Raw genomic sequence first — 26,872 nt, forward strand, 5'->3', positions numbered from 1 at the left:
TGGAATGGCATGAATCTGAGCACCACCTTCCTCAGAAAATGTGACAGAAGGGCTATGAAGATAAGGTAAAATCTGAGGCAAAAGTAAGTGAAACACTAGTGTAAATAAACAAAATATGAAATCCTGTGTAATTTTACCTAAAGTCCGGTTACAATCAGTATACACCAAAGATATTGCCAACATTTTTCAAACTGATCACTTGAATTTGGAGAAAATAAACACTAAGCAAACACTAAATAAACTATGAATAAACTCCTCAGCAACTGACATAATAACATTCATATTTTTCTTGCGACAATGATAATACAATAATTATAGAATGCTATGGAAAGCAAGCAAATATTTCATATAGCCTGTTGATTCTTAAAAGTTTCCCTTTCACATTACATTTTCAGATAAAAACAGTCCTTCCTACTACCATAATCCATTACCAGATGACATAAAGCAATGCTCAAAATCACACTCCCTTAGGCTAAATTTCTTCCACTACAGATAAATAGTCCATTAATCTATTTCTTCTAAATCCAGGTCTATTTCTGTGGTGACCCCCTAAACTGGAACTGTAACAAAACTTTTACAATAACATTTCCTGACCATATAAAGTACAACTATTTATGTGACAATAATGGATGGAGTTTGGAAGTATCAATTTGGTAAACTCCGTTGCTCACATTCTCAGGTCAATACCTGTAATACATTTTCTTATGTCTATACTCCAATGAAACGACCGATTATGTGCATTACAACATGTCCCATATACTGTGTAGCTACTTGCTTAAACACTATATTACATACACAAGTTGTCTCCAACACGTATGTTTTAGATAAACGCCTTTTTTTCAGAACCCTATTTATACTATTAAGCACCAGTCACTCTCCACATGTCTGTTATTGGAATTTCTCTAGCATTAATTACATGATAACTAGAAGGCTCAAGATGGTGTTTTAATCCACTCTTTAACAATCTAATGTTATGGTAAATTTCTGTTGAAAAGAATGACCACTGCAGGTTCATTTATCTTGAGTATGTAATCATAAATATGGAAAAAATCAAGAATTACTTTTCAATATCATTAACTCAATTTAGATGAATATGGTGTGATCCCTTACAAATCTAGCTTACATTCATAAGCAAAACAGTAGCAAATCAGTTTTTTTGATACATCTGCACAACTAATACTGTCTTGCTGCCTTAATCTGTATCTACTACCTTACCTTGAAGTTTTTTACTTCTTTTACATATCTACAAAAGACAGACCTAATTCATTTCTACATCTCATTATGTCAACCAAATTAGCATTTGATTTTTTTTTATGGTTGATATATATGAGGTAGGAACCGTGACACTATTCTTAAGGCCCGTACAGGAATTGGATGGCCCATTAAGGTGCAAACTCGCATCATCTCCCTATATGAGTAATCCTATCACAACAGCAGAACATGTGACGTCTCGGTGAAACACAGAAATGCTATGGGGATGGAGTGTTATGTGAATGGGAGAGTGAGCCAGGTGGCAGTACATGTGTGACAACAAACGGGTGTCAGTTGGCAGGGCCTCTCACCTGCACTACTCAGCTGGTGTGTTGCATGTCTGGCGGCGGCGGCGGCGGACACCAGCTCCCTCCACCTGTGTGACAGCTGGCTTCCCCGCTCCTCCACACGCTCCTCAACCCTCGCCACAGTTAAAGCACCAGCAACCACGATAACGTAAACCTCTGGGTCAACATAACACATCACAACCTAATGATGATCCCAACACTCACTCATAATCGCCTTCAGGTAACCACATAATTAATATTTGCATATTTTACACTTATGCACAAAAACACGACACTGGTATCACTTGGTATTCCTTAGGAACGCTTAACAACGCCTAACTGAGAATCCTTAGGTAATCATCATGACACGATAACCGCGCACCTTAACCGAAATAAAGCACGTCCACAACTGTGCAGTAGAAGATGGCAGCTGATTACCCATAATGCCATCTGCGCAGTCTCTCACCAAAATGTTCCCACCCTACGCAGCAGACGAATTTTTTTACCGCGCGCGCTCAGTTCAAACATTAGAATTTCTTGCATAATACTACAGGGTTATAGTTTTAATACTTATGAATTAATCTTACGTCAGAATCTTTGCATCTTTACATCAAAAACTGTTTTTTTATATGATTCATAGCGGTGTTGCGCTCTCGAAGTTATTCTTACTTCCTTTATTTGTGTACGCTAAATTTAAACCATTTCAACCATGTTTTACACTTGCATGGTGATACCGAACATATGCAGACGTTACATATCTCTCTGGCATACTCACAATGGGTCGACAGTTAATCAAAATAGATCAGATCGAAGTAAATTTCGGTTATCACTGTAATCTCACATCGAATCTATGTTTGGACATCGTGTGATTTTGAAGCACAACATTAATGCCATGCTTAGAGAAAACAGTAAGATTAAAAGAGAGTGAATAAGAGCATTGGGGTTTCTTCTTCAACATTAAAGAAGATAGTGGTGAGGGTTATGAATATCGGAAAACGTAGGGTTCATTTGAGTAAATGTAAGAAAAAGACGTAAAAACTTAGGTGAACCTCTGAAAACATCACTTCCAAATCAGTCGATATTAAACCTGATTTCCAATATCTATAGAATCTTTTATTATATGTATATTCCAGTGGTATCCATGCCAGAACATTGCGTTAACTGGTAACGAATGTCAACAAACAGACGACAGACCAAGCGGCCAGTCGTGCCAACGTTCAACCTCCCTCGAAGTAGCCAGTACATGGGACCCCTGGCAGAAGATAAATCCGATGTTTGCATGTAATTTTATATACATCTCGCCTACTAGCGTAGAGGAATTGGTTTTCATGAGTTCTATTTTTTCATATATCTTACCTTTTTTCTTTAACCTCACATTTTTCCTAAATTCACTTAACCATAAATATACCCTATACAAATCCAAATTACGCTCCGTGAGTTATTGTATTCTCTAAACTGCGGGACAAAGGAACTCGAAAACCAATGCTAGTTTTGATACGATGGAAGTTTTAAAAAAAAATGCAGACATACTAATTATGCGTCCTATGCTCTTCTCAATTACCTTAATCATAAAAAAAATCGTGAAATTAATATATGTAGGATACAGGCACACGTCTGTAACTCTGATCATGAATTATCGTTAAAATTCATTTATTTCTTAAAACCTAAGTTACTGAAAATCATAACCTCATGCATTACTTTCCAAAAGGGACACGGGAAGGATCCTACTTTGGATTTTCACATGTAAGTTATCTATTTCTTACGTTACCTCCAGTCCATCCTATCCCAGCTGATGAGTCCAACGCATCCTTGAGGCTGTATGAACCCCTGAATGAATGAGAAACGGGTTTTAGAATCATATATATATATATATATATATATATATATATATATATATATATATATATATATATATATATGAAGCAGCCGAGTCTGGGGCTTGGTTGAACATGGAGGGCTGTGGTTTATAATGAATGTATGGGAATGAGGCCTTTCCTTTGTTCCTGGAACCACTTCAGTAACGCGGGTCACGACAAAATGTATATGTAACATAACATGAGGCTACATCCCGATTTAGAAAAAGATCCCCTTTGGGGTTGGGGGTACAGTTTCGTCAAAAAAATTCACTCAAAACAAGTCCATCATATCCCGGTTTTTGGAGGTTGTACATTTTTCTTTTCCGTTTTTGATATATCCTCACATATGATGTCATTCACATACCTTTATTGGTAATGACTGCTGATTGAGCGAGCATAACCTGGTCCAGGTTACGTACGAAGTAGGAAAAGGTACACAGTCTTGGGGAACACCAGCAATAAGGTAACTTTTGGAGCCTAGAAAAAAAAAAATGCATCCGATCCTGTGCCTTCATTCCCTGCAATATATTGTATGTTCTAAATACTATGTCGTGAAGGTCGATTTGCCTTATTTTGTGTTTAATGTTATAAGCTTAACGAACTTTCTTGCTGACAAGGTTTTTGTCGACGTGTTTCCGTGTTGTTTGCCATCGCTGGAAAGGTTCCCCTATTTTGTTTGCAACCAAATAGCTTTACATTATGATTATTGCCTTCTAGATATGTTCTTAATCTTACGTATCCCTTCATGGTTTTTCTTTGTACCTATGAGTGAAATCAGGATATGGCTTACTGAAGGAAAATGAGAAATGTTTTTTTTTTATCATTCTAATAATTGCATACTTGAATCCGTGAGGTTTTAAATATGTTCGTTAAGACTTAATGGCTAGGTGTTGAATAAAGCTAAATATTCGTTAATCTATCTTGTTCCTGATGTTTTAATGTTCCCGTTACAAAGTAACTATAGTCAACGGGCAGAAACAGGGCACGTGAAGGGGTCATGAGGCTTGATTGAGGAAAGACTCGTTTTGTGCATCATATGTGACAGTTTGAGTGGATGCCAGCGAATAAAACCATATCTTTCTCTTTTCCTAGCGTCACACAGGAAATGTTATACAAACAAAAATGGAGGTCCTAAAGTAATGTATATAATTTTACTATCGTTTTGAATATCCATGATTTTCCATGACGCCAAGTTTTCCTCTAATATTGGCTGCTTGAATCCCAGCCTGCCGGATAGGTAGAGGCTGTTGATATGTCATAGCCACCAAGCTTTGCTGTGACAAGCATCGAGGTTACCCAAGTGCGACTGCTTTGTGGGAGTATGGTGGTGCGGCACCATGGGTGACATGATTATATATCTTCAGTTTTGTAGGTCAATAATTTGTAATTTTATAAAATAAACTTTTTCTTTATAATACGCTCTTTAACTGAAGAAGTGTTTATTTGAGGACTTACGGAGTACCTGTCAATGGGCATTTCCACTAATCTCCAATTTCCCAAAGGCCCTGAGCCTTGCCAACTATTGGATCTTCGAACGTAAACCCAGTGGCTGGTAAGGGAAGTGTGTGTGTGTGTGTGTGTGTGTGTCTGAGAGAGAGAGAGAGAGAGAGAGAGAGAGAGAGAGAGAGAGAGAGAGAGAGAGAGAGAGAGAGAGAGAGAGTTGCTGCACTCTATTTGCCAGATGACATCTGACAAGAAGGAACAACCAGTTGCAGCAAAATGGATACACTGCAAACAGCATCTTCAAGCAATCAGCACAAGCAAAATGAAGAGCTGCAGGCAACTACCCGTCACTGTTGGTCCTCACCCTCTGCTAAACTTCCTGCACATGCGAGTGCAGCCTCAGTCCCCTGCTGGAGAGATAAACCATCAGCCATACCCAGACATCTTACGTGATCATAAATGTTCTCACTAATGGGAGATTATGGTACACAAATCATCTCCCAACCACTTCTGAAAGTCAATGATACTAACCCTAACCCCAGACCACAGCATTGCCAAATGCCCAAAACGAAAAATCATTGCTCCATCTGATGCTCTAACTGCCTTCAATGGAACCACCTCCACAAAACTGTAATATAATATGATGGTCATGTAGCACTGTGGGTGGCTCCTGTAAGTTCTGAGAACAAATCCACTCTTGCCATTCCAAAACTGTAAAAGACAAGTAGAATTACACATATACGTCTGTAAAAATCTGTTTATTCCATTACAGATCCGTTGCAAAAAATCCATACACCTAAAATAGCGTACATAATATTCTCTGCAATAGGCAGAAATAAAACAATATTTCTGCTCTGTATTTATTACACAGAAACGAAGTTATGGCTCTTTATCATCTACTTTGACTTGGTATGACAAGTGAACTTAACAGCAACTTTTTAACACAATTTTTTATTATAGGATTAAACTAAACACATTCCGAAACAGTAAACTACTGGCAGTAATGAAAGCCATAATGGTTTGTGAAAATACATGAGATAATTAGGAGGAAATTAACCCTTTCACAACAACAATTCTTATACCACATACCCTCAGTATGAAGATTCTCAATATATCAAAAAAATATCTCAAGTTTGTTATCATGATTATCTAGAGTAGTTTTCCAAGTAAAATGATATACAACTCAACCTAGTAAAATCTACTTTAATGTACTACATGCCCTTTAGGTTTTAACACTTCTCTGCCAGGAATAGGTAGTGAGATGTAAAGTATTTCTGGATGTGTTTTTGTCAAAATCCAGTGCAAGTCCCATGTGTATTTATCACTAACATCTATCATCTTGTATGTTTCATGATTTCATAAGCTATTACACAATGGCATAACACAGATCCTGAAACACCTCATTGGGCATTTTTACACAGACTTACGAGTGTATGGCAAACCTTTTGGTTGTAGCGTTTGGTAACAATGATTCTTTTTTTTTTTTTTTTTTTACATTTGTGTCACTGACAAAGGTTTCACTAAATGCACTGATGCCTGTAAATCAAGGCAGAGGCAGACAATCCAAGACTGGTATCAAAATACACACAACTACAATGAGCAGCAAATAAAATACTGTGTTTGACAACTAATTGTCCTATGAATAGGTTCACTGCAATGTAGGCCTATGCAATCATAAAGTAAGGAAATAAAATCTCATATCTATCAAAAACAAAATTTTCTTTACTGGATATATTATGGTATGCTCTGCTCTGTTAAGCAGTGGTTTTGTCAAACAGAAATCATATCAGGATTTACTTTCAATCAACTGCTTTATGTATAGCTAACCGGCATGAGTCAATGCTAAGCCATCAACTTCTGGATTTAGTTTTCATCATTACATGAGAGCATACATGCAGCACTGGAGTGAGATAACTATACTAATGTTCGCATTAACCTGGAGATTATACATATGCCAGACTTTTTTTATTGTACTTTAAAAATCTTCAGGTTTCATAGCGGAATCTACTTGAAGCCTCTCAAAGGTCTGTCTCAGCAGCCTCTACTCAGTGCTAATTGCTTGAATGACTGAAGCAGCAAAGTGTTGAAATAAGCACATCATACTAACTAAAAAATGTAATTTCTTTTTCAATAAAATCTTTGGTCTTAAGGAATCTGAAGATTATCAAGTTAAAGATTCAGAAGAGAACCTTTTGCAAATTTAAGAAGTACTTTCATTTCAACATTCTAAGCAGCTTACTCGGATAAGAGTTGAGCAAAAATTTTTAACTCTTGATTCTACTTTTGTGCCAAGATCTATCTCCTTAAGTTTAGATTTACTTTTATCTCTAAATATGTTCATTTCCAATGTTACTTTAAGGTAGCTGTCTTCATGTAGCATTTGAAAATTGCTTTTAGGGCACAGGAACTGAACTACATAAGATAAGGAATTCGAGTTGAAGAACAATTGCTTATTCATATTTCAAAACTGACGAGACAAAGTTAAGGAACATTTACATAAAGCTTATGTACAAAAAGGCTGTCTCAGCAATTTCACAATAAGCACTTACTCCTCAACTGTCTTGTGCTCTTTCTACAATGACACATATATTATCTGACCTGTAGTCACACCTGGTGACAGGTCTGCACCCTCTCATTATATGATAATCTGCGAAGCTGTGAAACTTTTACAACATAACAGATATCATTGATGAAAAATCATTTATTTTGTAAAAAAGAACTCACTGCAAATACCTAACAGTAATTCTAGCATAATTCATAAGCCTGGTAACAAAGCAGCATAACTTAAAGGCTGCATAATACATTTTTTTTTTTTTGCCGCTGTCTCCCGCGTTTGCGAGGTAGCGCAAGGAAACAGACGAAAGAAATGGCCCAACCCACCCCCATACACATGTATATACATACGTCCACACACGCAAATATACATACCTACACAGCTTTTTACATGTAATCAATTTTTCATCAGGTTGATTTGTATATCATTTTATGTATAAAATTATGTTCAAGATAATTTGAATAACATAATTATCAAAATATCTTTAAGAACATCTGAGAATCTCCAACAAAAAGGTGTACTGCAAATATCAGGACTTGCAAAAGTGACAAAATCTGATGTGAACTTATGACTGGACAAGACAAAATGACTAATGATGAGGTAGAGCAAGGTTAGGTAAAGGTTCTCAATTTAAAATAAGGGGATGTGCTAATGAGGTAGAATTTCATAAATGATAATCTGGGATGATTTGCATATCATCATCATCAAAAAAGAAAAAACTGTCACTACAATTGGAGCACTTAAATTACCTATAGGTTCTTTTCAATCTTGGTGCAACAAGCTCCAACAAAACTTAAACTGTGTATACAATACTAATAAAAGTGACACTTGTCATTTCAAACTTAAAATATATTTTCAATCATTTCATAATTGCAATATGGCTGCACATAGAATAATATTGTAATGGAAATGAAGAATAACTAGTTCCAACTCATAACTTAGCAAATAAAGTCACTTTTGTATTGTGGAAAATCTACAATCAATTGCTCATAAGCATTAAATGATGAAACTTTCAATTAAGTTGTAAAAAATCTCTGGTAGATACTGCACTCTAGCTTATTAATAATTTTTCTTTCTTTCATACTTGTTCAACATTTCCTGCATTTGTGAGGCAATGCCAGGAACAAATGAATTAATGGCCTAATTTGCTCACATTCATTCTCTAGCTGTCAAATATGATGCCCTAACTTCATGTTACCATACAATATTCAAAATTATTTCATAAAATGTATCATCACAGTGCTGAGGTACAGTATAACGTAGTCTCCAATTCTACACATGAAAAAATGAATGAACGATATTCCAGAAGTACATACAATAGTAAAACATATACCATTCTGTATGTCTATCTTAATTCCTTATGAAATACCTTCATATTAAGGGAAACATAAGCCTCATAAACCAATAAAACAAACTTGTAGGCATATATACTATATGCATTAAAATCTCTGCCTCATTCATCTTTGTTATGCTTCAGATCAATGAGACCTTTGTCAACTAACTCCGAGTAAGCTAAGGTGTAAGTACCGGAGGATTCCATGTTGAAGAGTTGCACTTGTATAGGATCTCCTAGTTCCTGTAATATCAATACAGTACCTTTATATAAAACTATGATCATTTTCAAAATTTGAATGCAAACCATATATACATTTCTTATTTCTTTTTCATACATGTCCGCTCTTTCCTGCATTAATGCCAGGAACAGACAAAGAAATGGCCTTATTCACTCATTTACTTAAATCACATTTCCAGGCATGGAGAAAGTGCATAATGGAAGGTAACTGTTCCTCTAATTAATAATGCAGAACTGGGCTCCTAAAACCATCCTGTAGGATGGTAGATGGCAAGGATACCCAATTCCCTTTGGTATACATTCTACATTATCATTTGCTAAGCCTATGACATAGAAAAACATTGTTTCTACCACAATTCAAAAAGTTACAGGGGATTACTAAGACATTCATTGCTCCAAAGATTAAAGTAATGTGGAACATGCAGCAATATCCAAATAAAAAAGATTCAAGTTTCAAAAAAAGAAAAACTTTTTCTTTGAGGCAGTGTTCTATAAGCAGGAGATTCTCTAGGATATTTTCAAGAAAATTGGAGTTACGACCCTCGAACTCTCAGTTTTTCTGGAAGGAAAACACTGACTATCCCCACCCAATGTTATATCCTCCAAACTAGGAAGTGGCAGCTTACTCATTTTGGCCCCACATCCAGCCAAAGACTCAAAGAGAGGATGTCATTAACCAACTTTTTTCTGGTTGCTCAGCTCCTCAAAATTTACAGATCATGGGCATCAAACTATAAGCAATTCAAGTTACAACAGAGAATGGTCCTTTGAAAAAAAGAAGAAAAAAAAAAAGTTACTGGACCTATCTTATACAATGCTGCATTATTCAAGTGGGACAGTCACCGAGATAAATGTGGGGTCTCGACCATTCATCTGGGGAAGTGGTAAAGGTTGGGGACTGTCCAAGTGGGAATAGAGTTAGAGGAACAACTCTGTATTAAGGCTAAGGTTGATGTAGCACAGGGTAAAACTCGGGGTAGTGAGGAGGGGATGCCTAAAGATCTGGTAGACCCTGGTTTCCACAAAGTTCTGACTGAAGTGCCTAAGAACATACAAACCCAGCTCTGGCACATGCTGAAAACCTATAAAGATGTATTCACTAAAGGTAGAGTTGACCTTGGGTGTATAAATGTACTACAGTATGAAACGTATCACATAAAATGAAATTAAGCAAGATAGTTGTTAAAAAAAAAAGATGTAAATAAGTAATTTTGTAGAATAAGAGAGGTGTATAATTGGAATAAAATGATTGAGGATATGATTAGAATTGACAGCATACATAAATCTAATTAGTTGTATGATAGATGAGAAAGTGCCAGAGATGTGGTCCCACAAATATAGAGTTCCCTTCCTGTACAATACAAATTAGTCATTACAGATGAGACATTGATTTAGCAGCCCTTCAAATTAATACCAAGCAGTCAGTTGAGGGAAGTGGGGGATCAAACAGCCCACCTTACAAAGTAGGGGGATATACAGAACAGTTCTAGCTTTATGCTGCCTCAACGATATCAGTAGGGAGGGAAGGATCCATTTTGTACTATATACCACAGGTTGAATAAGGTCACAAAGATGAATGCATTTCCAATTCCCAGAACTGATGAAGATCTGAATGCAATGAATAGACTTAAATGGCTCTCCACTTTTGACTCTGCTGCAGGGTAATAGTCCACCCCAAGACTGCATTCTATACCTAATTCAGGTTACTGGGTATAAGGGGATCCCTAAGAGATATTTTCCAAGAGATATTTCGTGGAAAGCATCTTGGGTGGAGCAATTTTCTCGTCTTTTTGTATATTTGGAATACATGATTTTCTCCAACACACTGAGATGCATCTAGGAAGGTTGGAAATGTTTTTTTGCAACTCTAAGACACCATAATTCAACAATTACCTTCCAAATGTTATTTCAAGAAAAGAAGAGTTGTATATATAGTCTATGCAGTTTGAGCTCAAAGGAAAGGGCAGGACCAGCTTTAGTGAAGAAAGAAATAGATTTTTGGAGTGGGAAATCCCCAAAATAATTTGGAAACACTGATCATTCATGGGTTGTGCCTCCTTTTACAGAAGATTTGCACCATGGTTCCCCAAACCTGCATCCCCATTAATACTGACGACAACAGGGTCATGCACACCTAACACCCATCACTTGTGTACAGATGGGGTGAAGCACAAGTGAAGACATTCCAGGCTGTCAGGGATAAGATGGTGACTATGCCAATACTAAAGTGTAGGGACTTTCCTGAACTTTTCTTTCTAGAGACTGATGCCATTTTCTCTGGATCAGGGGCAGTGTTGTCACAGAAGTTTCATAGAAGTAGGCATCTTATAGCATATGCCAGAAGAGAGCCAAGAGGGGACAAAGGAATATGCAAAACTATTAAAGCTTGCGCTGCTGACTATGAAATAGGCAGTCAAGGAAAAGTTTAAGGACTATCTGTTGGGAAATAAAATTGTGGTTGTGATACAAAATAGCCCACTCAGACACCTGTAGCAAGTAAATCTAAGAAAATCTGAACAATGATGGGTGGCTGACCTAGCCAAAGTCAATTTTACAAGAGTTCTAGGGCAGGCAAGCCACAGGGAATGCCAATGGTTTGTCAGGAAATGTAAAAAGTATCATAAACTGAATCTGCTAAATGAACACCACGTTTGAATGCTAGGTATAGCTATTACAAAGAAGTCTTACCATCACAGATGCCAGAAACTGCCTTTTCTGAGGACCCATCAGACAAGCAATCATGCCTCTCATGGATGCCTCATACAATTCTGCACCTGGGCCTTGTACAGGCTGCACCTGATATAACCTCACACCAACAGCATATGCAGGAATTTTTCTACCATCTTCAGGGCACATTCGTATACTGGAAAGCATACAATCAAATCAAAGCCAGACATGTCATTTCAAGAGGGAATGGATATTAAAAGTTCCTGGATTTCAAATAAAAAAAGCAAGAAGCAGATGCCTGCTCTTAAAATCACTGATTATATTCATTTATACATAGCTTATTTTTCTATTATAAATGCTACAAAAAACAATTCTTGTCATTACCACTACAGACTGTCATTTGTTAAGACAATACTATAAACTGTTCACATAAAAATGTCAAATAAGCTCCACTGACAAGTGTTGCCTTGTATTTGATTGGATGAGTTGATCAACTTCTGACTCCTCTTTAAGAATTTGTTACTATACAATCTTATTATTGCTATGTAAAAGTGAATAATGTCATGGCATCTGTATCCATATGACTTGTTATCTAAAAAAAATCATTAAATACACAAAGAGCTGGAATTAGACATACTAGCGCCCATCGTCTCTACAACCAATCACAAGCCTCTGTGTGGAAGAAGTAGATGAGGTTTATTTGACATATTTTCTGTGAATGGTGTTTAGCCAACCATCCCAGTCATTTTCATAATTTTCAAAGTATTAAAGTATACATCTTACCAGTCTTGTGGGATCTCTTCTAGGTTACCAAAGTCCACAAAGAGAACAATGGCTGTTTCAGAACTTAACTTCTGTACTTGTATACGATACCAATGACCAGTTATGAACTTCCCGAGGTATAAGTCACCTGTAAAAATATAAAAGATAACTAAACAGTACTGAATGCATATGAAATTTCTATAACCAAGTCAAAATATATATATATATCACCTTGCAACATGTGTGTCATTGGCGAGATAATAAAGATAATAAGAATATCACTATATGCAAGGAAAACTTTTTCCTCTGAAAAATTTATGATGGATTGTGATTAAATGCATTATGGCAGTTTTGTACCACAGACAGTCTAGCCTTCATGTCAAAGGATCAGGGAATAAAGTAAGGCATCTACACCTTTATACCTGTCATGTGTGTACACCTACATAAAAAACCAAGACAAAAGAATATACAACTATGGTTTGCATGTGAAGCTATACATATCCAACTGATTATGGAAGAAATGGTAACTTACAGAGGTGATGCCTTGTTGCAAAAAGTTATACTTCATCAAAAGCATTAACAATGGTAACTCCTACTCACAAATTCAGGTGAATGGCTACCACTACATCAAAGATGACTCAATAATGGACAAATTCTGAGGAGAACCTTACAACTTCCTAAAGAGGTACTTTGTTGTAGTCCAGTCTCTCAGTTAGCTAGGTACTTTGAATCAACTGATGCAAAAGTATGTCTAAGACAATTGTTAGCTAAGGTGAAAGGTTAAATATACCAGATACTTGCTTTTATATGGAATCAAGATGGACATTCGTTAAATACAATCACTTCCGTCAATCTGTCAGGTATTTCTGATATCACAGATAATGTCTGATTAGAAATGGAAGACATACAGCTGAGATGAACTGTGAATTGATATACAAGTTGAAGTCCTGCAAAACGAACCTTCACTTGCGATTACCAAAGTCTGACATCATGAAGAAATGCTGGTTAATGTTGACCCATAAATAGTCACCAAACAGGTTATATCCTGAGTTCATGGTCATATGCAATTAATTGCTTAAAAGCTCTACTGCTTTCCTTCCTCCTTTGTAATGTCTTTCTCTCCCATACATCTACTTCTCTCTCTACTCCTAATCATAGTGTGCCAATATACATGTTTCTCTCATCATAATTTCCAATGTATTCCAAAAGGTACTTTATCTCTTAAATACTTCTGCCATGGTTGCAAACTTTCTCCCAGAGTTACCTAACATACTCTCTCCTTACACATTCTTCTCCGATAATTCTATCAATCTCTTTTCTAAATAATTTGTCACAATCTTTTAATTTATCTGGAATGGCACCAAAATGTTGTCTCCCACACGAGGTAGAATATCAGAAAAAAGGTATTGTGACCAATTTGAACACAGTGCCTCACAGACATCTAAGCCTTAGCAAAACACTAGCCCTTTACATTTTCACATGCCACTCTCATTCAACCTCTGGAGACTGACTTTCCTCTAAATATATTCAGAATAACTCTTCATGGGCTCCTGACACAAGCAAATGTGACAGGTGGCCATTTTGTCAACTGAACACACACAATCTCATTTGTTTACAATGCCAAGTAGGAACATTTAGGCAGCAACATTATGTAGAAATATTATGTACCGGTTATATGTAGGATAATTAGGCAGTAGCACTAGGTTGTAGTAGTCTGTAGGAACATTGGGTAGGAGCCTCTGCAAACACTGCATTAGAAATGCCCTCTGCCAGAGACCTTTTAAAGGTGTGGCACTAAAGGCTAGGAAGCAGCAGTGGAGTGCACTAGTTGTGGAGAGACTAATGCTGAGGCCACCCCACCTGAGGGAGTTCCATGTGGGAATAGGCATCAGAGATATAGACAAATAGATAAGAGAGATAGCCTTGTTAGGGTACAAGGTGAGGTATATGCAGAGTCACATACCGCAGCAGTCTGCGAGTAACTGAGCCTTGTTGATTTTTCTAAATGCTAGTTTGAGTTGGGGTGACACTAATCATTTACATATGCTTCTTGCTGGTAGAGGAAACACAGGCTCCTTTAACTGCTGCCAGAAAAATCAGAAACAAAGATTGTGGGATTAGGCTGTACCAAGCAGCCACATTATAGTTCAAAAATTGTATCTTAAGGACTAAATTTTCATAAATTTTTCTTCTAAATGGAGTCTGAGACGGTGATGCTACCATCAAGTATTACTGTAATATAGTCAAATTTAAGTCATTAGCAAGGGAAAAAATCAAGTTTCTTAACTTTCCCAACAATGTTATATTCCTGGTTTACCAAACCACAACCTGTCAAACAAAGAATTTGTTCTTACCTACTTTGATGTTATTTGCAACTGGAAACTCTTTGATATTGCTGTTAACATAACTTATAAGCCTTTGGTAATTCCTAGAGTGAGCTGTCAATGCTAGCTGGTAATCTGTTGTAGGAATAGCAAGAGAGACCACAGGTGCAATATATACATGAGAAGGGTCCCTGATGGCTGTCACCTCTACAGAGAACATATTTGATATATCACTTGGCAGAAGTGTAGGCGGGAATCTAGGTGGACAGCAGTTTGTATCCTTTGAACTTTCAGTTTCAATCACCTGAGAAGAAAAGAAATAATGGAGACAGAGCTTTCTTACTGCCTAATATACTTATACAGTGACACAATGACCTTTTATCATTTTCTTTTAATGTCTAATACCATAGAAAATTTACTCAAAGCTAGTTGATTTTGTAAAAAAAATTCAGCCAAATTTGTGCTTTAGAGGTATGAAAAGATAGAGTAGAATGTGTGACAAGGGTAAGTTTGCTAGTAAAAGAGATTGTGCTGAAGGATCATCCTGTCAAATTCAAGGATCATACCATCGTGTGTACGTGTGTGTATGTGTGTGTGCCTATGCATGCCCATCCCAACAAAGACACTAAACACCAATGCATGCATGAACATTATCAATTTTACAATATACTATTAATTCCATCTTGAACACTTCAATCTCGATTTACATGTGCAGCGAATAGTTTAAATATTTTTTCACACAGACATAGATATTGCTCCCTATGGTGTATATGAATACTTTAACATAACTATACATTATGGAAAACAAGTATAAAATAACTTTTCTTTCTCAAGTTTGTGTGGGGATTGAGACAGAAAAACATGATATTTCTACAGCACATTAACATTTTCCTTTATAAATATGCATACATATCCTGTATAAATTGTCTAACTATATAACCCCAGAATCCCTTTATAGATGATTTTACTTGCAACATTGCCTCATATGGCAGAGTCCAATAACACCCATTCATATATACAAATATTGCACATTAAAGTAATGCTATTCATATGCTGGTAGTATTCTTGATGAAAAACTGATAAAACTAACCACATCAACAGAGTTCTGCTCATCATCTGTGATAACTTGATGACAAGTCTCTAGCTTGTCAGTTAGTAATGAAGCCACATCTACACCAACATCTATAAGCTCCAAGTTAACCTGTTTAGAAGAGGGATGCTAATCAGTGCACTGGTGAGATATGCAGAAACTATAATGAGAGGAACAGATTTTGCATACAAGATTACATAATGGACTACTGATTTAGATCTCACCTTCAGCGTTTCTCCTTGGTATGGGTTTTCCATAACATTTACTCGACACTGTTTCTCAACAATGGTTTCATGAAGAAAATCTAACAATTTTATTTCCCAGTGACCATTCTCTGATTTCTGTGAAGTACAAACAATATCATCTTACCACACATAACTGAAATATTTTTCATTTTCACTGCTGTCACTAAATGATAATCCAAACTTTTGGTGTACCTATAATTTGAAACATACACACTGGGAAACATAAAGAGAGATACAAATCATTTATAAGACATGTACACACATTAACTCTCCAATTTCAACCAAAGTTAAGAATATCTCCAACTTTTACAAACAGACACACAATAATGCTTAAAGTGAAATCTGCAGTTTTTGAAATTTTGGTGAAAGATGGATAAAAACATATGCAAGGAAGAAAGAGCTCAAAGACATTGTGGGATCCACATCTGATTATTAACTCATAAGTTCATAATGTAAAATGGGAGGGGAGGGGACAAAGGTTCAGGGAGCGATGAAGAATATGTTGTGCAAAGAGAGATCATTAACTGGGAGGACAAAATTGAGTGTGTTTGAAAGTATAGTATTCCCAACAACACTATATGGATATGAGGTATAGGCTGTGCAGAGGAGGGTGGATGAGTTGGAAATGAATGTTTAAGGACAATCCGTGGTGTGAGGTGATTTGATTGAGTAATTACTGAGAGGACGAGAGAGAAGCATGGTAATAAAAAAGAATGTGGTTGAAAGAGTTGAAGAGAGAGAATGTGCTGAAATGGCCTGGACATATGGAGAAAATGAATGAGGAAAGATTGACAAAAAGGATATATGTGTCAGAAGTATAGGGAACAAGGAAAACAGAGACACTATAATGGATATAGAGGGATGGAGTGAAAAAGATATTGATAGATCTGGGCCTAAACATGCTAGAGGGTGAAAGGTGTGCACAGGATAGCGTGGACTGAACCATGGCATGTGAAGCATCTAGGGTTAACCAAGGAAAGGTCTGTGGGGCCTGAATTTGGTTAGGGAACTGTGGTTTCAGGGCATTACACAACAGCAAGAGAATGGTAGTGAGATGATATGGCCTTTCTTTGTCTGTTCATGGCACTACCTTGCTAAAGTAGGAAACAGTTGTTTCCAATCATCAGTTGTTGTTCGCTGATGATACAGCGCTGGTGGCTGATTCATGTGAGAAACTGCAGAAGCTGGTGACTGAGTTTGGTAAAGTGTGTGAAAGAAGAAAGTTAAGAGTAAATGTGAATAAGAGCAAGGTTATTAGGTACAGTAGGGTTGAGGGTCAAGTCAATTGGGAGGTGAGTTTGAATGGAGAAAAACTGGAGGAAGTGAAGTGTTTTAGATATCTGGGAGTGGATCTAGCAGCGGATGGAAACTTGGAAGCGGAAGTGGATCATAGTGTGGGGGAGGGGGCGAAAATTCTGGGAGCCTTGAAGAATGTGTGGAAGTCGAGAACATTATCTCGGAAAGCAAAAATGGGTATGTTTGAAGGAATAGTGGTTCCAACAATGTTGTATGGTTGCGAGGCGTGGACTATGGATAGAGTTGTGCGCAGGAGGATGGATGTGCTGGAAATGAGATGTTTGAGGACAATGTGTGGTGTGAGGTGGTTTGATCGAGTGAGTAACGTAAGGGTAAGAGAGATGTGTGGAAATAAAAAGAGCGTGGTTGAGAGAGCAGAAGAGGGTGTTTTGAAGTGGTTTGGGCACATGGAGAGGATGAGTGAGGAAAGATTGACCAAGAGGATATATGTGTCGGAAGTGGAGGGAACAAGGAGAAGAGGGAGACCAAATTGGAGGTGGAAAGATGGAGTGAAAAAGATTTTGTGTGATCGGGGCCTGAACATGCAGGAGGGTGAAAGGAGGGCAAGGAATAGAGTGAATTGGAGCGATGTGGTATACCGGGGTTGACGTGCTGTCAGTGGATTGAAGCAGGGCATGTGAAGCGTCTGGGGTAAACCATGGAAAGCTGTGTAGGTATGTATATTTGCGTGTGTGGACGTATGTATATACATGTGTATGGGGGGGGTTGGGCCATTTCTTTCGTCTGTTTCCTTGCGCTACCTCGCAAACGCGGGAGACAGCGACAAAGTATAAGACAAAGTATAATAAAAAAAAAATAATATATATATATATCTTTCATACTATTCGCTATTTCCCGCGTTAGCAAGGTAGATATATATATATATATATATATAGTTAAATAAAGGTGAGAAGATGTGGCCCTTCTAGAGTACATTTCTCTCTCCATACTGTACTATCATTCATCATGACATAGCCCCAGGAACCCTTAAACTGAGGAGTCTCCCACAGCTTTTTGGGTGTAATAGTTCAAGTAGCTGGGAAATGGTGTCATATTGCACAAACACATAGCTGGGTGCTGTGGGTGTAAAACATACTTCCCAACTGTACAAACAAATCATTAAGCATAACTAATACAATATCCTCCACAAGCTGGGGATAAGGGCAAATATGATTAAAAGAAAATACTCAAGATATTTACTGGATTTATGTTATGCAGTTTACTCCTGTAGCACTGAATTGGAAGATGGGAGTACATCATATTTCTACGTAGGTCATGTAGTTTGACAGTCTCCGTGTTGCCATAGTCAACAAACTGGACTTCAGCCTCCCCATTCTCCTCAAGCTACAAGAATGTAAAAATACAATTTTGATGTACTTTGTAGCAATTAATCAATGCTATAATGCAACTTTTATGCATGATACAATGTTGACATTAAAGTAATATTCTTCTATACCTATCTCCTAACCTATATCCATCATATTTAGATTATAAGGTTGAAAGGTTAGCATTTAACAAAATGAACTGGACGGACTTGGTATATAGGGTGCAACATGCCGCAAATGGTCTGAGCCACAGCATGGAAAAATTAGTGGGGCTTGGCAGTGCCTGGCAGGTTCTGATCTATGTATGTTATACATGACAACTATAGAATGGATGTGTGTAAATGAGGCTGTTGTAAATCACTCCATATATATCAACAAACCAGTTGCAGCAAAAGTAATTAGCCTGAAAGTAAAATATTTGCCCATCAGCTTGTATCCATTACTACCAGTGAAACCAGATTGATCTAGCCTTAAACACCTGCTCATATCAAGACTGTAAAAACCTTTCATACCTGTATCAAATCACCTCTAATCTTTATCTTTTCCAAGCTAAATAAAACAGCTCTTATAGAATTTACTTATCAGTCCTAGTTTCAACCTAACAGCTTGCCACAGCATTCTCCCTATTCTGTCTTTTTTCAACCATGGCAACCAAAACTGAACATAACATTCAAGACGGCAACATACTCGTGACTTGCATAGGGTGAATATAATCTAATAAACTTGAATTCTAATGCCTTATCAATAAAGCACTGAATTTCATTTGCTTTATACAGCTTGTATCCACTACTAACTTGGCTTAAAGTCAAAGGAGGGTGGTATATCTGTCTTTGTTTCCTCGCTTATATTTTGTAGCTTACCAGAATAACAAGAACTAAAATGAAATCAAAGCATTTGCAAATGCACAAAAACACTACATACCTTAACCACAGTAGCACGGTACCACTTATTATCTAAATGGAAGCGAGCTATAACAGGATCACCAGGGATACAGCATAGGTCACTGTCACTAGGAAAGGAACCAGAAAACTGCATTGTTTGGGTCTCACAAATCAGCTCCAAGGTTTTTGCATCTGTGAAAACACCAGGAGTATGCATCAAGCTTATCTTTAAATAAAATAATTTGGTCATATCATGAATCATTCATCACATGTGGCTTTTTGGAATGAAAAACAACACTACCATTGTTTTTTCTATACCTAACTATCACTCTCACCTCAGGACAAACAATGGCCTCACCTGCACATATCCAATCTCTAATTGTAACATATAATGCACCAAAAACATGCCCACTATCCAGAGCCAAACCCAACAGATCATTTCATGGTTGATCTTTGTTGCATCATCTGCCTAGGTTCAGCTCAATGTCAGCAAATCACCCTCTGGGCCATACTGATTTACCTACTCTATTAAATGCATCAAATCATGAGTCAGAGTATTCATCGAGAGAGAGAGAGAGAGAGAGAGAGAGAGAGAGAGAGAGAGAGAGAGAGAGAGAGAGAGAGAGAGAGAGAGAGACATGATGATGATGAGTGAGAGGGGGAGAGAAACTCCCAAGAGGATGACCCAATACAGCTGTTTGAATGGAAGTGTATAACAAGTAAATCAAGGGAAACACTGAGGCAGCTGAATTAACAGGACCCATATATTGCTTAGTGCGCACTTTTTTATATGCCTTCACCCTCCTAATCAATACCCTCACTTAAAACATACACTCAACAAACTTATACCCCTGTAGTTTGAAGACTCACCTTTTTCCCCATTGCCTTACACAGCGGCAACATACATGCATTCTGCCAATCCTCAGGCACACTCACCAAGATCCCTAAATTCAACTGCAATACCATCCACTCCAGCCACCATCCATATCTCCTCTTACAGGAAGCTATCACCACCTATCTCTTCACCAAACTACTCTCACTTTGCATACCACCCCAACCCAAACACCCCACATTCATATACTCTTATTTCATACACAGCTACAGTGCTAATAGTGAATAACATGGATATATGAAGAAATATTATAGCTTTAATACCATATATGAATGTGAGGGGTTCGACCAGGTGGCATTCAGGAGATGGATACTGGAAATCATATTTCTTTGCAAATATTCTAAGTCTTTATCCATCATCTGTACCAAAGTCCTCTAACATTCTTAGATCACACACATAAAATTTGGTGCAATTGCTACATACTTTCTTTGATAAGCATGCTCACTGGGAACACCTTCCACTCTTTCTGAGGTAATCCAAAACAAAAATCACTCAAGAAGTCACTTATTTCTTCACATTTCTCATTTTACACTTCTTCACTTTACTAAGTAACTGATACATATCATAAGAGTTCCTACATATACTCCAGATAATCTAACAACCTATATATTTTCTAAGGGATCATCATGAACGCATGACCTTTCAGTGGATGACCATCCACTTATATTTTGTACTTGTAAGGTTACTGAGGAAACCAGAATTTTTTCTCCTGCTTCCTCAGTGATAAAAAAGACCTCTATAAGCTAGCAATCATATGATATATTAGCTAGTATCTCCACAGACGTGGGAAAACGTATAATATCAATTGTCATTTTCATACAGCTACATAATGAGTGCCGCATAATCTAAAACCACCGATTCATTATAAAAAATTGATAATGTTTACTCACTACTTAAAGGCTGAAGGTACACTACTCCTTGACTATCAACATGAGAAGGAATGGCAGTAAATGTAGTAGTGACTGGCAAAGGGCACGGTAGCCAATGACAGGAATGAATGTTAGTGGTGTGAGTTTTACTTGCATTTGGAGTCTCATCAACAAGCATCCATGATGTGACACCTTTGATTTCCTGAAGCAAAACAAATCTATATATATTCATGAGTTATCAAATGTGATAACACAAAATACAGATAAAAACACATCTGGACAAAGCAATCGGAATCAGATTTGATTATATCACAGGGAGCAGTGATTCTCTGCACACTTGTCTTGCCTAACTCCCAGTTTTGCCCTCTTATTGTGGACATTTCCTAGATTCAGAGAACTGCATGTCATCATGCTTTCTTAGAGTTACACAAATATTTACCATATCTACCCTTATTCTTTTCTCTTCTAAGGCAGGCTGACTGAGGATTTCCCTCCTCTCTTTATGGTTCATTCCATTTAGTTCTAGTACTGCTTGTTGCAATCCTCTGGAGCCTTTTCAGCCATTCTACATAGCTCTTCATGAGACCGCACCAGACTGTTGTGGAATATTCCAGTTTGGGGCAAATGTAAATCATGGGTACCTTCCTGAGCTTCCCACTACTAAGATGTGTATGGATAAGTCCTTAATGGTTTTAGCTCATCTATCTCTTTATGAAAATTAATTCTTTTTCCCATCCAGTGCATACAAAGGTAAAATGTTATCACCTGTTTGACAAAGTGTGAATCCTCAGACATGAGCAAGTTGTGATCTGTGGTATTCAGGTTGATATAGTGGTCAGTACTGCCCTCTTCTCCCTTAAAATGTTCATGTGGCATGGCTGGTGCAGAAGATCTGTAAACATTAATGGATAATAAGAAGATCAGTAATAATTTTCCTTAATCTAACATCAAACAATTACCAGAAAAGTAGGAAATGACTTCTCACCCCTTTGATACTTTGAATGTATATATACATCTTACCAGGAAAGTATGGAGGATGTATAAACAAGCTTACAATTTTCCCACCCACATTTGAATACACACTTGTTTTTTAACAGCAAGCATATCTGTAACTCTACTGAGCTTGTGAAAAATCCTCAAGTCTCTTAGTTGCCCAAGGATTGCTATAGTGGGAAGACGTCACATGCATGCTCTGTAAAAGTGCTGAGAACATATATGCCTGATTTCCTGTCCATGTTTGAATTAGCTCATGTATTTTACATACAAACCTGAATATTGACACCATACATCAACTGTAACTCAAAGCAACTTGCAAAAAAAATCCCATGGCCTCTGAGTTATCCATAAACAACAATAGTGGGAAGGGCTCACATACTCTGCAAATGACCCCATCCTGCTGGATTACTGGGCACATGCTAGGCTTAAATGGCAGAGGAATAACATGATGTGAATGCTTAGCACTGCACTATGGTTTGAATATCTAAAACATTCTGGGTTTAAATGGCTGTCGCTTCCTAAACTGTTCATGCTTTTTCTCAAGAGACACTTTTTTCACCCTGGCCCATAACAAGATGTTCAAAGGTCAGAATCATCTAACTTTCATTTCATTCCAGAAAGTTTTCAAAACAAGAATCATGGAAATCTGTTTATTTAAGGCAATATTTTTTTTTCCTTGCTTTTTCACCTCCACTTGAGTGCTTTCATTAAATTTAATGGATAAGAGGAGTCATCTACATTTCTTAAAATTACTTAAGTTCCTATTACACAATGTAGATGTTCAATTTCTAGAAATGCTATTTTCAACCTATATGGAACAATCAAAACTGATTTCACATTCATATATCAAAGCCTGAAAATGCACTCAATCATGCAAGCTTTTTGCACACTCTGCTGTCAAATTTTTCTCATTCATCAGAGCTCTCTATGCATTGCCAAATCTTCTTTCAATAACTTCAATTTTCTCAATTTCTTCCTTTCTGGTCACTCACAGACACCTAAACATTTTGACAAATATAGTAAATGACATTATCACATGTTACAGTGCAGCTTGAAGGTACAAGAAGAAGAGGTAAATTACAGAAGAGATGGACATATGAAATAACTGAATTGCTTAGGGTTATGGGAATTTCAAGTGGAGCCAAAGAAATTATTTTTGACTGTGCAATAAAGGCAGCTTGTCTGTGAAAGTACAGGTATGAACGGAGATGCCAGTCTCCCCTGACAATGCATAAGTGCAAAGTGAAAAATCAGAACACAACTATCATGATGCACAATGGTGAGTTTACTATTGTATGAATGCATGACTAAAGGGGTTGGTGTGAGAGGAAGACCACTTGAGACATGGGGGAATAAAGTGGAAAAATATTGGAGGCAAAGAAAGGGTGGAAGAATGCATGGAATGGCATACACAAGGGAGGGATTTACAGACAGGATAGATAGGTAAACAATAATGCACTTGCTGCAGTTTACTGCAGCCGGCATTTTTTACAGAAGTGATACAAAAGAGCTGACCATTTTGTTTCTGCTGCTAGTTTCCCAATCATCACATAAAATCTATGCTGCCAATAGAAGGGTCATTGGTGTGTCTTCTGAGGACATTGAAAAAACTCTACAATGTTATAATAACAGTATGGATCTATATGAACTAAAAAACTGCAGCAAAAAACCCTACCCCTATCTTGTATAATAAATAAAACATTTACTCACTGATAACAGCACCAAATCTCTATGTCAACATGCTTACATTAACGAGAAGTGGCTAAGATCATTCTAACTGTACTAACCGTACAGGAAGTGCCAGACCATTTTCAATGAGGAGTTCATTCAGTGAAATATGAAGAACACAACTGGCTTCAAATGGTCCACCAGTAACTTCTTGTATCCATCCTAGTTCCACATGCTGGACTTCAGTTTCCAGCATAGAATCAAAATGAGAACTACCCTGAAATACATCAAAACAAAACCATATCAAAATTTGTAGGGGGATGAGGAAGAAATTCATGAAAAACCATTGCAAAATCCATTTTGAAACAACTGCTCATCCAGTCTTTACTCCTACTGACATTAGGAACACAATTACAATCATACAGAAATTCCCTGCAACAGGCCCTATCAAAATACCAAACTTCCACATAAAACATACTGGTCCAATTGCAAGCCAAACAATTATAGATATCTTCAATCACTACCAGCAATATAAAAATATCTCAAGCATGTGGAAACCTGGCAACACTGTAATCACCCTGAGGTCCTCCAAAACTCCCACCTCTGTCTAGGACCTCCTACCACCCTCTATCACTTCTGTCCTTGGCTACTAAACTCCTTGAAAAACTAATTGACAAGAGAATCAAGTAAATTATTCCACTCTCACCTACAAAGCATGTCTTTTGTCTCATTCAGTCCACTCATACTTTGCACACAAACCTGACACAACATATCCTAGATGGCCACAACCTCCTTCCACACAGTATTAGAAACACAAGATACCAACAATCCATTTGATGTGGTTCCTTAACACATCCTCAGTCAAAGATCACTTGCTGTCACCCTCCACAACAACAACAATATATGGTCAGACAACTTACAAGCGGGCTGCAAAGCCAGTCATTCACAAAGACTTCACTATCAACCTCAAGGTCCACAATGGAGTTCCTCGAGGAACATTTCTTTCTCCAACCCTATCCCATACCTTCTTACATTAACTTCCTTTGACCACAGTGTGAAAGTCCTTCCACATGTAAATAAGCTCATGATCATCACCGCACAGTGACACTACCCAAGAAACAATAAACATGCTACACTGACTCATAAAAAACAGGATGTCTGCTTCACTACAAATACTGTCATCAATTAGGAATCAGGCCCTAATGCTCCATCCTATCAATAGCTTTCAAGATATCAAGGATGATCAGACGTTAGTAAAATAAATGAAAGAAGCACTGGTGAATAACCATGGGAGCAAGGTATGAGGCATTCTCCTTCAGAGTATGAGGAGAGACTCCATTTATTCCATTTGCCTTGGCTGTGTCTAAATAGAGTTATGTTTTTATAAAGAGATTACAGCAAATGACAAACAGTGACTGATAGAGTGATGGTATGTGAGATTCTCCTAGACACAAGTTAAAACAAGAAATGAAACTGAAAAGTGTGGCTCTATCAGGAGGAGAAATAGTTATGGTATTGCTGGTTAGGGAAACAAAGAGACAGAATGACAAAAGCTGTTAAACGATACTTCTGTCCTATCAAAGAAATACGAACAAGTTACCACACTTCTTTTGAAGTAAAAAAAGGAGTCCATCTAACACAAAACATATCTACAATAATCCTGAGTAGAGATAAAAGCTGAATGAGAATAGGGAAAGGAGAGGTCTGACCAGGGAGACCTCTTTGAGTAAAAGTGAGTGAAACATAAGACTGAAAGAAGGGGAGCCTAAGAGGGAGAGGGAATACATGTCTCCATTCCTGCAACATTAATCTCTTCTATATGCTAAACCGAGACATACACATTCCCCAAAGAGAGGTAATAGTCTATGGAGCAAAAAATCAAGTTATACAGTCTTAGCTACGAAAGTGCCATAACTGGTATTTTATGGACAAGGGAAGCAGGAAGGTAGTTCCAACAACCTCTTTCTCCATGTCGGCATGATCAAACATGGTTTGTATTACACCTCATACTATTGGTCTCACCACAGATTCCCCCAAAATCTATTCCAATACAATATCAGATAATATATTACTGAGAAACCTGATCATTTATAAGATTTGAAACAGCCATGGAGCAACATTCAAAGGCACTATCATGCCCACTCTCCTATAGTTTATGTAGCTGCTCCCACAATATGACTAGCCATTCCCTTTTACAGGACTCTCCCTTCTTTAAACAGCCAATTTCAACTTTAACACCAAAACAAATCTGGAAGTCAAAATCATGTCTCAATTCTAGCTTTGCCACTTAATGATGCTGATCAATGACAATTCAGAGACCTGATAGGATTTGAAAATATACCAACTACTTAACTGAGATTTACCTGTACAAAGGAGGAATGTTATATGATAACACGATGGCTGGATATGCCAGTATTAGGTCATAGAATCACTGTGCAGTCTGAATGACACTAACCTGCTGGAGCAGCTAATGAAATTTTGTTGACACCATCATACTATATATAAGATGTGGATACACAAAGTCACAGACACTTACTCCAGTGTTATTCCAGGTCAAGATAACATGCAATAAATAAAACATATAAAACACTTTCACACATTTCTGGGACAAATCAGGACATTTCTGAAATATAAACCATTGGAATATCATTTGGGCTCACAAAGTTCTCACAAATACATTTTCCACATAATGGAGAAGATGGAAACAAATATATATCTAAAAAGCTCCTGACAAGGGGAGAAAAAAGCAGACATCAAGATGAAAGCCACAGTGAGGTATGAAATATACAGCAAGGAAAGCCAAATCAAATTTATTGATATATTCACTAAGCGATCATTTGGAATAGTTAGGTTGAACACAGGCTCCTAAAAATGCCAGACACAGCAATCTCAT

At 37.3% G+C, this 26,872-nt stretch overlaps 2 protein-coding genes across 6 annotated transcripts in view; both read right to left on the minus strand.

Moving 5' to 3' along the window:
• LOC139758756 (uncharacterized) overlaps positions 1-1,968 on the minus strand; it is a 201,136-nt gene extending 199,168 nt beyond the window's left edge. Inside the window, exons 1-2 of one of the 2 annotated variants that reach the window (XM_071680513.1) lie at positions 1,921-1,968; positions 1,563-1,740 (exon numbers count right to left, since the gene is read on the minus strand). The gene's annotated coding sequence lies outside the window, so the exon portion shown is untranslated. Of the gene's footprint in view, positions 1-1,562 lie in introns of both variants that reach the window. The other variant, XR_011714913.1, reaches the window with a different exon arrangement.
• A 3,612-nt stretch (positions 1,969-5,580) lies between these two features.
• Positions 5,581-26,872, minus strand: part of LOC139758762 (RING finger protein 17-like) — a 272,806-nt gene continuing 251,514 nt past the window's right edge. For 3 of the 4 annotated variants that reach the window (XM_071680535.1, XM_071680537.1, XM_071680534.1), the window contains 11 exons: positions 24,099-24,256; positions 22,081-22,207; positions 21,337-21,517; positions 19,595-19,746; positions 18,549-18,692; positions 16,032-16,148; positions 15,808-15,918; positions 14,748-15,021; positions 12,415-12,541; positions 11,653-11,827; positions 5,581-8,967 (listed from right to left, as the gene is read on the minus strand). In XM_071680535.1, coding sequence (XP_071536636.1) covers positions 8,845-8,967; positions 11,653-11,827; positions 12,415-12,541; positions 14,748-15,021; positions 15,808-15,918; positions 16,032-16,148; positions 18,549-18,692; positions 19,595-19,746; positions 21,337-21,517; positions 22,081-22,207; positions 24,099-24,256 — 1,689 coding nt within the window. In that variant the 3' untranslated portion in view covers positions 5,581-8,844. The remainder of the gene's footprint in view (positions 8,968-11,652; positions 11,828-12,414; positions 12,542-14,747; positions 15,022-15,807; positions 15,919-16,031; positions 16,149-18,548; positions 18,693-19,594; positions 19,747-21,336; positions 21,518-22,080; positions 22,208-24,098; positions 24,257-26,872) is intronic. The other variant, XM_071680536.1, reaches the window with a different exon arrangement.

Source organism: Panulirus ornatus, chromosome 31 (genome assembly GCF_036320965.1).
Source record: "Panulirus ornatus isolate Po-2019 chromosome 31, ASM3632096v1, whole genome shotgun sequence".
Classification (NCBI taxonomy): domain Eukaryota; kingdom Metazoa; phylum Arthropoda; class Malacostraca; order Decapoda; family Palinuridae; genus Panulirus; species Panulirus ornatus.